This window comes from Cebus imitator, unplaced genomic scaffold (assembly GCF_001604975.1).
Source record: "Cebus imitator isolate Cc_AM_T3 unplaced genomic scaffold, Cebus_imitator-1.0 Scaffold5, whole genome shotgun sequence".
In the NCBI taxonomy this organism is placed as follows: Eukaryota; Metazoa; Chordata; class Mammalia; order Primates; family Cebidae; genus Cebus; species Cebus imitator.
In genome coordinates this window covers 14,342,605-14,356,542 of record NW_016107320.1, presented here as the reverse complement: position 1 = coordinate 14,356,542, position 13,938 = coordinate 14,342,605, and the positions used below count along the sequence as shown (strand labels likewise).

The following is a 13,938-nucleotide window of genomic DNA, read 5'->3' as shown; positions in this document are numbered from 1 at the left end:
CCCCATTATCATTTTTTATTGCATCTATTTGATTCTTCTCTCTTTTCTTTTTTATTAGTGGTCTATTTTGTCGATCTCTTGAAAATCCAGCTCCTGGATTTGTTGATTTTTTTAGGGTGTTTTGTGTCTCTGTCTCCTTCAGTTCTGCTCTGATGTTAGTTATTTCTTGTCTTCTGCTAGCTTTTGAGTTTTTTGTTTTTCTCAGTTTTGTTGTATCATCCAGCTCTTTGAAGTATTTGAAATATTTATTTTAAAAAGTGTTTATTAACTTTTCTTGTTATTTTACATAGTTTTAATTTTAGTAGTGTAGTAAATTGACCTTTTTATTTTATGATTTATTGCATTTTTGGCAATACTATTACTGTTTCTTGCTGCTATTCACTCAAGGTGGTTGGCAAAATATTACAGAACATATTTAGGGAAAGTTACAGATTATAGTCTCAAACCTTTTGGAATGCTAAAAGGTTTTATTGGGGCAATCCAAAGGCAACTAGTTGATCCATTAAGTTAGGGAGAAAACAGGGATGAGGCTTTTCCAATTAAGTCTGTTTACCCCACATCCCTTTGTCTCTACTCTGTTTACTCATGTTTACATTGTGCTGGATGTCCCTCTCAGGGGGAAATCAAAGGGGAATTACCTGTTAATGGTGTTTACTCTGGGCCCAGAACCTAAAGCTTTTATCAGTCACATAACCACTCTTTTAACCATGCTAATTAGCCACAAGTGTGTTAACTTAGAAGCTCTGTTGTAAAATCTTAAGGGAATAAATGTGTGGACAGACAGAGGGTCTGGGTCGACTGGTTGCATTTTCCCTTCTGAAGGCAGTCAACCACCATCCCTAGTTCAATTGAAACATTAATAATGGTGTGAGAGTGCATTCACTGATCTATCATTGAGTCAGGGTTTGCAGGTCAGGCTTCCACAGATGGTGACCCATGTCTCAGTTTCTCTCCCATTTTTATATTCAGCCTGATTCTGAATTCTCATTTGTTTTATTATTTTCATAAGATTGTTTTATATTTTGCAGAAATTTCTGTGTTCAGTTAATAAATGTTTCTTTTTTTTTTTTCCAGTAAGTAAAGTCATTTCTATGTTTTCTAAGTTCATGCATTCCAGTGATGATTATGGTCATTCTTATTTACTGTCAAATATGGTGGATATGCTTGTAATGACTCACTACTATGTATAAAATTTGGTAATTTTCTGGCAGAAAATTTCCCCAAATTGAGGATAAGTTCTGTTCCCAAGCATGTTTTTTTAAGGAAAGGGTATTTAGTTTTTTTCTCTATCAGTTGTGATAAGAATACATTTGTTTTAAAAAATTGTTTAGTGTAATCCTCTAATGGATACATTTACTTAGTTTGTGTTCCTCAGAGTAAACTTAACTTGGTTAAGATATTTTTATTCTGATTATTCTTCTGGATTTACTTGCTAATATTATAGAAATTTGCATCAATGTTTGTTAAACTTTGTGTGCATGTGTGTGTGTGTTGTTGAATTTTTCTTTACTACTGTCATGAGTTGAATATTGAGTCTTTATTGTCTATCAGTTAGTCTAAATGGGAAGTTTTCCAAACGTAGTTGAAAGGTCTTAGGGAGTCTCAAAAATATTTTCAGTAGATCTATGAAGTGAAAACATTTTTCTTAATAATACTTAGATGTTATTTGACTTTTCTTTTGTGCTGGCATTTGCATTCACCATGCAAATGCACCAGCAGATAAAACTGCTGAGGCCATAGTATAAATTAAATCTGGTAGTCATTATATTATTCACAATTGTGCACTCTAAAAAATCAACACTGTCCTTGATAAAGGAATAAAAATAATTTGTTAATTTTTAACCCTCAAATACTACTCAAGATTAGAAATATTCCATAGATGCTTTAAACCTTTGTTATATATTTTTGGTAATTTATTAATATTTCAATAATTGTAACACTTCTGACTACTCTCATAAATTAATACTTTAAATTTATATTATAAAATCACCAATATTATGAAGACATTAGAATGTATTAATATCTTAAATATGCTTCATATTTTAATGTTCTCTTTATCATTCCCAAATGTCCCTTACATGTTTCTTTAGCTTTACATAATAACTATGCCAAAGTTAATTCATCAATATTTCCAGGGTCCCCAATACCACACAGAGAATGATGATTAGCCAGAAAGGTTTATAGGACTTAGAAGACAGTTTGATTCGCGTATAAGATTTATTACAACAGCAGAGCAAGAATACACACCTAGATTAGTAAGGGGAAAATACATATCATATAAAGTCTGCAAAATTCCTTACACAAATTTCATCAACCCAGTTTAAGAGAAAGCATAATGAGCATGCTCCCTTCTCTATTAGCAAAAAGGCAATATTGCATATAATGCTTCTGCCTAGGGAAACCCATTTAAGACTCAGCATTTTTGAGTATGGTCATACCAGCATCCTGATCATGTACTTAAATGATCAGTCATAATTACCAAAATTCTAGATAAGGAATCAGGTGTCCATCATAAATTAAATTGTTCAACATCATAGTCTAGGAAAGCAAATCAACACTATCAACTATGGAACATTTAAAACTTCAAGTTCCCAGACCTGAACTGAAGGCCAACCTTACAAGCAGGTCTTTCTAAAGATGGCAACTTCAGGGCTGGTAGGTTAGCTCTTTTTGAAGAATATTGGATTAATATTTCACAGAATATAAATGTTTGCATTTGCTATTATTAAAATTATTACTTTGTTCATACTTATTTTATATTTTCCTAATTACAGGACTAGAATGTTCATATTATTCTTTTAAAAATAACTCTTCCATTACTTTCTTGTTAATTTACTGTCTCATTGACATGTCCATTGTTGAAAGTGGATAATTAAAATCCTCTCCTATTATTGTATGGCCAACTATTTCTCCCTTCATGCCCATTAATACTTTTCTGATATATTTAGGTACTTTATTATTGGGTACATTTATAATTGTTATGTATTCTTGATGAATTGTACCATTTTCATTAAGTCATGTCTTTTGTTGTCTCTTGTGACTGTTTCCAACTTGAAGTCTATTTATCTGTTGTTAACATAGCTGCCCCTTTCTTTTTTGGTTACTATTTGCATGAAATATATTCTTCCATTCCTTTACTTTCAGCCTATGTGGATCCTTAAAGCTAAAGTTGATCTCCTGGATGAAGCATATAATTTAATCATTTAAAAATGTCCATTCAGTTACTCTGTGTCTTCTTATTCAATAATCTAATCCATTTATATTCAAAGTAACTATTTATAGGCAAGAATTTACTACTGCCAATTTTTGTAGTTGATTTTTGGTTGTTTTGCAGATCTTTTTGTTCTTTGCTTCCTCTCTTGTTGTTTATCCTTGTGATTTGGTGATTTTCTTTTGTGTTAAGTTTTAATCTTTTTCTCATTTGGGCACCTGCCATAGTTTTTTGCTTTGTGGTTGTCATAAGGCTTAAATAAGACATCTTATAGTTACAATAAATTATTTTATACTGATAACAAATTAACTTCAGTCACATACAAAAGCTCAAGAATTTACCCTTCCCCTCAGTTTAAATGTCTTTAAAAATTAAGCATTTCTTTTCCTTCACATGTGGATATTCAGAGACAATGTATTTTAGGTTAATATTCAGGTTTATTATATTGTGGGAATACATGTTTATTTTGAGATTTTTTAAATAACTATTTTCAGCATGATCTAATGCATGATTGATTTTTAAAATAACCCATGGAATTTTGAAAATTATGTATATTCTTTTATTCATTATAAAATTCCCTTGCTATTACATTGTGCTTTTTAGTGACTGTTGTTATACATTTTCTGATAATTGATTAGTTGTTTGATAACCTGAAAGAGCTATATTAAAGGCTTATAGGCTATGGATATGTACATATTCCATGTATTTTGTTTTATATATTTCAGAGACACTTCGTTGGTTATATTAAGTTGAATATCTTGTCCATCTTTTTAGTTTTAACATTTTTAGTAGTTGCTATTGCTTTTATACAGTTTAATGTTTATAATTTGATTTTCTTTCATAATATGTCACACACATACTTGCTATTTGTAGTATTTGCTTTTTAAAATTAGTCATTTCAATATCAGGGGATCCTTAGAAAATATGTTTGAAAATTGAGAATTTCTAGGCCATTTTTCATGGAAAAATCTAATCAATTCTTTAACTTGAAGAATCAGGATTATAATTGTCTCAAATTTCCCTGAGGCTTTCTATATTAACTTAGATATTTTCATTCACCAAAACTATTTTAAATGTTTTATAGCAAGAGCTCAAGTTGGAAATGTGAAGTGTTGTTTACATTTATTATTCATATTGTTCTCAATTTTGAAAATAAATTATTTTAAAATGTTGATTAGAGAATATATGAAGTGCTCCTCTCCACAATTCAAATAAGAAAAATTGTAGTAGAACATCTGCCCACCAACGTTCAGGTTATAATGATGATGGGCATGTAAGGTACTCTTCAGAAGCATTATTCTGTTTTCAATACTCCCTAATGCAATGTTATTTTTACTTAGGTTTCTGAGAAGGAAATCTCAGCAGTGGTATACTAAGAAACCAGAGTAAATAACTTACGTACTACTCAGTATAATTTTGTTTGTGTCCTATTACTGCTGTTAAAAGTTACCACAAACTTAGTGGTTTAAAACAATAGAATCTACAAAGACCTAGAACAGATTTACAAGAAAAAAACAAACAAATCCATTCAAAAGTGAGCGAAGGATATGAACAGACACTTTTCAAATGAAGACATATATGAGGCCAACAAACATATGAAACAATGCTCTTCATCACTGGTCATTAGAGAAATGCAGATCAAAACTACATTGAGATAACATCTCATGCCAGTTAGAATGGCAATCATTACAAAAGCAGGAGACATGCTGGAGAGGATGTGGAGAAATAGGAATACTTTTACACTGTTGGTGGGAGTGTAAATTAGTTCAGCCATTGTGGAAGACAGTGTGGCGATTCCTCAAGGATCTAGAAATAGAAATTCCATTTGATCCAGCAATTCCATTACTGTGTATACATCCAAAAAATTATAAATTGCTCTATTATAAAGACACGGGCACGCGTATGTTCATTGTGGCACTGTTTACAATAGCAAAGACCTGGAATCAACCCAAATGCCCATCGATGATAGACCGGACAAGGAAAACGTGGCACATATACAACATATAATACTATGCAGCCATCAAAAACGATGAGTTTGTGTCCTTTGTAGGGACATGGATGAATCTGGAAACCATCATTCTCAGCAAACTGACACAAGAACAGAAAATCAAACACTGTATGTTCTCATTCATAGATGGGTGTTGAACAGTGAGAACACATGGACAAAAGGAGGGGAGCATCACACACTAGGGTCTGTTGGGGAGGCAGGGGAGGGATAGTGGGAGGGTGGGGAGGTTCAGAAGGGATAGCATGGGGAGAAATGTAGGTGATGGAGGCAGCAAACCGCATTGCCACGTATGTACCTATGCGATAATCCTGCATAATCTGCACATGTACCCTAGAACCTAAAGTAAAATTTAAAAAATTATATACATATATATATATATATATATATAGAGAGAGAGAGAGACAGGTGGAAACATGATTCATACATCTTAACTCATCCTCATTATCATATTTTAGTCATTAATTAATGGCATAATTGCATATTTCATTCTATATATACCATGACAAACATTTTTTACATTTTATCAGAGACATCAAATTGTGCTTAAGTTTCAATTTTTGTTACTGACCTCTTTATTACCACAGTCACATTCTTCATTGGATTCCAAAATCCCATTACCACACACTGGTTGATTTTGATGTAATGGTTGCAAATTTGAAAACTTCTGAAGGCATTTAACCTCAAGTTTTGAAACAAAATATCTATAGTCGTGCATGCTGCAGTTGCTAAAAATCTTTATACCGCTGGCACTCCTAAAATAAAATAACATTCTTCAGGCAAATACACCTTGTGAATAAAACCACATCCAAACAACACTCCAAACATAATCATGCAAATCACAAGATAGCCACCACTGTATCTATACCTTAGCAGAGATTAAACTAACCATAATTAATTTTTAATTTCAATATTGCTTATCTTTAGCATGCTCTAAAAAGAAAACCTATTTTTTCCATCAAAGTAATGCAATAAGTTATGGTGGTTAAATCTATGTATCTACAGATCTATGTATTTACATATCTCTATCTCTATATCTAACAATCTATCGATTGTTCCCTCTACACAGTGTGTTGCTCTTCTGTTGTCTAGTTCAAGCTTTCTTCCTTCATTTCAGGGGGACATCTGCTCAAATGTTACTTCCCAGAGAGATCTGTCTTGACAGCACTATTTTCAATTGTGTCCCCTCTTTATTCTCCTACTTTCAATATTTTTCTACATAGCACTTTTGCATTATGTAAAAATAAATTTCATTAATTTTTATTTTCAAAACTTTATATTACCCAAACTTTATACTAAAACATAAGTCTCGGGGAGATCTTTATTTACATGTTCACAGGCATATTTCTACTACAGTATCTAGGAGAAAAGTCTAATAGATGAAACAGATATTTCAAATAGACAGTATGTGATATTGAACTACTTATCGCAACCATGTCTGTCTTCAGTTGCTGAATACTGCATTCGTTTAGTTGCTAAGGCTAACACGGGTGTGACCCTGGCCTCTGTTCTTTGTCTCACAATCCATACCCAATGCAAATACACATACATGCTAGACTATAACATAACCAATTCACAATTTTTATTTTCGTTACTTGTTAAAGTGATAATATTTTGGATTTATTGGGTTACATAAACTATATCATTAAAATATATTACCACAATTAATTTCATCGGATTCTTTTAATTGTTAAAGCTTCTAGAAAATTAAAAATTACATATGTGACTCACATTTTATTTCTATTGGACAGCACCATATTAGACAATTATGTATTAGAGAGCACTATACTACTATGTTAGACAGTCGTGTCTGAGACAGCAATACTTAAACAGCAAAATCTGAGATGACAGGTTCTGAGTAGTCCTCTAAGCCTCCAAGGAAATAAATGCAGAGCTGCTAAAGTTTCAGAGTTGGAAGTTTAAGAGCAAAGAGAAATGCTTTAGCTTATATTAACAGCCATTTGGTGTGGAACAAACATGAAAAAGTAAGAGAAATATTACACAGAATAATGTTTTTTAATCAAATTCTCACTACTATTTAAAAATACTGTGTTTTAATATGAATAAGTATCACCAGACTTTTGCACTGTCATGCAAAAAGCTACAAATATTGGGCACTGAAATCGCTTCACACAAAATTAGTGTACAAATAAATAGGGACTCAGAAATTATCTTCTACTTGGACCATACAATTTTCAACTGAAAATTAAAAGTGTTGCTTACAAAATGAGATTTTTGTTTAAGATAGGTACAAATCAATTAAGTTTTGAAACCGCTACTTAAAAATTGGACATGACAAAAAAGAATATGAATGTGGTGTCAGTGGGGGCTGTGTGTGTGTGTGTGTGCATGTGTGTGCATAGATATAGATCAATCTATAGTATATATCCCTAAGTATACAGAATTTTTGTGTGATATCTCTTCAAGTGTGATATACCTTTCTAGCCATTTATGTGGTATTGCAAATAGAAGTTTAAAAACTTTATTGCATTTTGGAAACAGCCTTATAAAAATATAAGTAAAATTAATTAAGAAAACATCTTACACCGCTTCACGATTCATGATGCATGTAGCTCTCATACAGGAACACTGAGTGACATCATCATATGTTAATCCTACATTAAGGCCAAGCAGTTGAGCTATAATAACAGAAAATCCCTCCAAACCTATAGCATCTGGATACTAAAATAAAGGACATTAAGGAGAAAACTATTATGTGTGAAAACAAAAGCAAGTAATAACTTGAAATATTTTTGATCTTATCATATTTTCTATTTTAATACTTCTTATGTTGAGCATACTTCACAAAAATTATTTTGGTATGCCACTTATTTATCTGCCATAATTGATTAAAAAGCATGAAACAAATTGTGATATTCTCTGATTTTAAATTTTGCATGCTAAAATTCTGTAGCTTTGAACACATGGTATTTCTGATGCAATGAAACAAATTTATTTCACTTCATTAATTCATTCAATTAATAGATATCAACTCAGTGTACTCATGTGTCAGACATTGTGATAGACGATAGGAATATAATGGCATGTGTGAAAGAAAAATAATTTGTTCACATCTATAGCTTATATTATAGACAAGGAGAAAGACAACAGTAATCTGCAATAAACTTTCTATATAAAAATAGATTGTTACACATGCTCTTAAGAAAATAAGGTACTCCAATAGAAAATTTTATGGAGGAGTATAAAATAAGGTTGTTAAATAAGGTAGTTATAAAATGTTCTTTGTGGAATTGATATTTAGGCTGAGATATAAAGTATGGGAAGTGACCCAACAATATGTGTATGTATAGGGGGCCTGAGTGGGGACCTAACAAAGATTTTGTATAATGAGTAAAGTGAAGAAATGATAGGACAGAAGCCAGAGATACAGACACAATCGCACAAAAGAACTTTGGGCCAGGTGCAGTGGCTTAGACCTGTAATCCCAACATTTTGGGAAGCCAAGGCAGGAGGATTGCTTAAGGCCAGGAATTCAAGACCAGCCTGGGCAATATAGTGAGACTCCGTTTCTACAAAAAAAAGCTTAAAAATAGCCAGCAAGGTGATGCACACTTGCAGTCCCAGCTACTCATGAGAAGGCAAGGATGACTTGAGCCCTGGAGTCTGGGGTTGCAGTGAGCTATGATTGCACCACTGTACTCCATCCTTAGCCACAGAGTGAGACCCTGTCTCAAAGACAAAAAGAAAACAAAAAATAAATTTGAAGTGAGAAGATATTAAGAAATGGTTGCTAACAGTGTGGACTCGAAGTATTTTTCATATTATCTATCTTTGATAAATAAATTATGATATGTTTCTTAGCTGTTAATCATTACAAGCAAAAATCTGAGAACATGTCTAATTTTTCTATATAAATGTAAATTTATAAATAGAAAATGTATATAATGCATATCTAAAAGAAAAACAAGATTGTGTACATGTTTGTATATATGTGACTGAAAACAGAGATTTAGCAATATGAAAAATAAACTAATAAATATCCTTTCCTATTACCCTGTAATAAATATGGTTAAAAGTCACAGTGTCAGAATTTGAAAGAAGTTAAAGCCAAAACAGAATATGAAGCATGATATCTAGGCTGATCATCAAGTTTTGGGGCAATATATAAGAACCAAAAGCTAGACTTTTGATACTTGATCAGAGAGGGAAATACGGTTTTGCACTTTCAATATAAATGGTGTTCTTATTAAAAGAAGGTATTTAGATACAGTGACAGAGACACAGAAAGAACTTCATGTGAACAGAAAGGTAAAAATTGGGGTAATGTATCCATAAGACAAGAAATGCCAAAGATTGCTAGTAAACCAGCAGAAGCTAGGGCAAGGCAGAGAAGGGATTATCTTTCATAGCCCTCAAGAGGAACAACTCTGTTCGTCTTGATTTCAGAATGCTATTTTATCCAGAACTGTGAAGTAATACATTTCTGTTGATTAAGTGCTTAGTTTGTGGTGTTTTGTTATGGCAGTCCTGGAAATCTAATACAGTCCCCCAAATATATCATAACCCAATGTAATATATCATAAAAGTGCCCAAGGCATGGGGAAAATACATTATATAGTGAGGAAGAAAGGTAGAATTACAGCAAAGTTCTCATTAGAACAGTGCAAAAGAGAAAACAGTAGGAAAACCTCCTTAAAACTACCACTAGATAAGGATGCTCTTTCTCCACTCCTATTCAAAATACTATTGAAGGTTCTAGCAAGGCAATCAGGCAAGTGAAAAAAGGTATCTAAAGAGGAAGTCAAGCAATCCCTGTTTTCAGATAACATGATCCTATATCTAGAAACCCCAGGATCTCATTCCAAATGCTTCTTAAACTGATAAACAATTTCAGCAAAATTTTAGGATACAAAATCAATATGCCAAAATCACTAGCATTCCTATACACCAATAATAGTCAAGCCAAGAGCCAAGTCATAAGTGGGCCCATATTCACAATTGTCACACAAAAAAGAAAATACCTAGGATACAGCTAACTAGGTAGGTGAAAGATCTCTACAAGAAGAACCACAAACCACTGTTCAAAGAAATCAGAAATGATATAAACAAATGGAAAAACATCCTATGTTCATGGAAAGAATCAATATTCTTTAAATGGTCATGCTGCCCAAAGCAGTTTATAAATTCAATACTATTCCTATTAAACTATCATTAACATTCTTCACAGTACTAGAGAAAATGATCTTAAAATTCATATGGAACCAAAAAAGAGAATAAATAGCAAGGCAATCATAAGCAAAAATCAAACAAACAAAAGATAAAAATAAAAACAAAACCAAAGCTGAAGGCATCATTCTTGCTCCTTGACTTCAAACTCTACTACAGGGCTACAGTAACCAAAACAGCATGGTACTAATAGAAAAACTGACACCTAGACAAATGGAACAGAATAGAGACCCCAGAAATAAGACCATAGACCTACAAATATCTCATCTTCAACACACCCAGCAAAAAGAAGCAAAGAGGAAAGAATTATCTATTTAATAAATGGCAATGAGATAACTAACTAGCCATATGCAGAAGAATGAAACTTGACCCCCTCTTTACACCATATACAAAAATTAACTCAAGATGGATTAAAGACTTAAATGTAAAACCCAAAACTATAAAAACCCTGGAAGACAAGCTAGGCAGTACCATTCAGGACACAGGCAGGAGCAAAAATTTCATAATAAAGATGCCACAGCAACTGCAACAAAACCAAAAATTGACAAATAGAATCTAATTAAACTAAAGAGCTTCTGCACAGCACAGGAAACTATTAATAGAGTAAACAAAAAATCTACAGAATGGGAGACAAATTTTGTAAACTATGCATCTGACAAAGGCTTAATATCTAGAATCTATAGAAAACTTAAAGAAATGTACTAGAAGAAAAACACCAATAACTCCATAAATATTGGGCAAAGGAAATGAACAGGCAATTTTCGAAAGAAAAAATAAAAAAAAACCTCAACATCCGTGATCATTAGAGAAATGCAAATCAAAATCACAATGAGATATCATCTTATACCAGTAAGAGTGGCTATTATTAAAAAGTCAAAAAATAATAGATGCTGGTGAGGTTTTGGAGAAAGAGAAACACTTATACACTGTTGGTAGGAGTGTAAATTAGTTCAGCCATTGTGGAAAATAGTGCAGTGTTTCCTCAAAGACCCAAAGACAGGAATACCATTAGACCTAGCAATTTCATTACTGGGTATATACCCAAAGGAATATAAATCATTCTAAATACTATGCAGCCATAAAAAAAGAAGGAGATTATGTCCTTTGCAGGGACATGGATGGAGCTGGGGGCCATTATCCTTAGCAAACTAACACAGGAACAGAAAATCGAATACCACATGTTCTCACTTACAAGTGGGAGCTAAATGATAAGAAAGCATGGACATATAGAAGGGAACAACACACACTGAGGCCTATCAGAGGATGGAGAGGATCAGGAAGAATAACTAATAGGTACTAGGCTTAATACCTGAGTGATGAAATAATCTGTACAACAAACCATATAATAAGGCTACAGTAACTAAAACAGCATGGTAGTGTTATAAGAACAGACACATAGACCATTAGAACAGCATAGAGAACCCAGAAATAAGACCACACACCTACAACCATCTGATCTAACAAAAACAAGAAAATGAGTAAAGGATTGCCTATTTAACAAATGGTGCTAGGAGAACTGGCTAGCCATATGCAGAAGAATGAAACAGGATCCCTTTCTTATACCATATAGAAAAATTAACTCAAGATGTATTAAAGATGTAAATGTAAAACTCAGACCTAAAAAACCCTGGAACACAAGCTAGGCAGTACCATTCAGGATATAGGCATTGGCAATGATTTCATGAGAAAGATGACAAAAGCAATTGCAACAAAACCAAAAATTGACAAATGGGATCTAATTAAACCAAAGAACTTTTGCATAGCAAAAGAAATGATCAACAGAGTAAACAGACAACCTACAGAATGGCAGAAAATTTTTACAATCTATGCATCTGGCAAAGGTCTCCTATCCAGTACCTACAAGGAACATAAACAAATTTACAAGAAAAAAAAAACATTATAATGTGGGCAAAGGACATGAACAGACACTTCTCATAGGAAGACATATATGTGGCCAACAAACATGAAAAAGAGTTCAACATCACTGGTCATTAGAGAAATGCAAGTCAAAACCACAATGAGATAGTGTCTTTTATCAGTTTGAATGGCTATTATTAAAAAGTCAATAAACAACAAATGCTGGCAAGGTTGTAAAGAAAAAGAAACACTTTTACACTGTTCACATGAGTGTAAATTAGTTCAAATTTTCTGGAAGAGGGTGGCAATTCCTCAAAGACCTAGAGGCAGAAATACCATTTGACTCATGAATCCATTACTGAGTATATACCGGAAGGAATATAAATCATTATGTAATAAAGACACATGCACACATATATTTATTGCAGCACTAGTCACAATAGCAAAGACATGGAATCAACCTAAATGGCCATCCAGGATAGACTGGATAAAGAAAATGTGGTACATATACATCATGGCATACTATGCAGCCATAAAAGAAATGAGATTATGTTCTTTGCAGGGATACAGATGGAAATGGAAGACATTATCCTCAGCAAACTAACGCAGGAAAGGAAAATCAAATACCACATATTCTCACTTATAAGTGGGAGCTGAATGATAAGAACACATAGACACATGGGGGGACAACACACACTGGAGCCTGTTGAAGGTTGGAGAGTGGAAGGTGGGAAAGGATCAGGAAGAATAGCTAAAGGATGCTGGGCTTAATATCTAGTAGATGGGATGATATGTGCAGCTAAACAGCATGGCACACTTTCAACTAGGTAACAAACCTGCACATCCTGCACATGTACCCCTGAACTTAAAAGGTGAAATAAGGCCAGGTGTGGTGACACATGCCTGAAATCCCAGAACTTTGGGGGATTGAGGCAGGTGGATCACTAGATCAGGAGATCCAGACCAGCCTGACCAACATGGCGAAACCCCATCTCTACCAAAACACAAAAAATTAGCTGAGCGTGGTGGTGCATGCCTGTAGTCCCAGCTACTCAGGAGGCTGAGGCAGAGGAGTCGCTTGAACCTGGGAGGCAGAGGTTACAGTGAGTTGAGATCTCACCATTGTACTCCAGCCTGGCATCAGAGCAAGACTCCATCTCAAAAAAATAAATAAATAAAAGTTGGGAGATTAGGGGAAGATGGCTGACTAGGAACAGATCAGGATTGCAGCTCCCACTGAAAGTGCAGAGGGTGAGTGGATGCCGCATTTCCAGAAGGATTTTTATTGCCCACAGACCAGGAGATTTCCAGGCGGAGGAGCCCCACGGGTCACCAGCCTGGCTGTTTCAGCCAGCGCGGCTGTTTCGGCTCACGTGGCTGCTTTGCCTGCGCCCTGGCGTGGCGGTTCTCTGTAAAAAAGACACTGGTCCGGGTGCCCTCTTAGCTGGCAATTGGAGCCATGAGACGGCAGAGTCGCCCATTCATCTGAAATAGCAAACCAGGCCAGGAGATTCCTAGGCAAAAAAACCACCAAGAATCTCAGTGCCTGCTGTTGCAGCCGGCTCAGTGAATCGCGGCACAGGAGATCCCGGCACTTTTTGAACAGGCCACTGGAACACTGGGAGACAGTAGACCGTTCAACAACAACAACAAAAAGACTCTGAATCAGGGAGCCAGG

The 13,938-nt window shown here is 34.1% G+C and overlaps 1 protein-coding gene across 2 annotated transcripts in view; it reads right to left on the bottom strand.

Annotated features, from left to right (window-relative positions):
- Positions 1 to 13,938, bottom strand: part of ADAM18 (ADAM metallopeptidase domain 18) — a 112,782-nt gene that overhangs the window by 54,142 nt on the left and 44,702 nt on the right. For both annotated transcript variants that reach the window (XM_037741425.1, XM_017537021.2), the window contains 2 exons: positions 7,762 to 7,898; positions 5,788 to 5,971 (listed from right to left, as the gene is read on the bottom strand). In XM_037741425.1, coding sequence (XP_037597353.1) covers positions 5,788 to 5,971; positions 7,762 to 7,898 — 321 coding nt within the window. The remainder of the gene's footprint in view (positions 1 to 5,787; positions 5,972 to 7,761; positions 7,899 to 13,938) is intronic.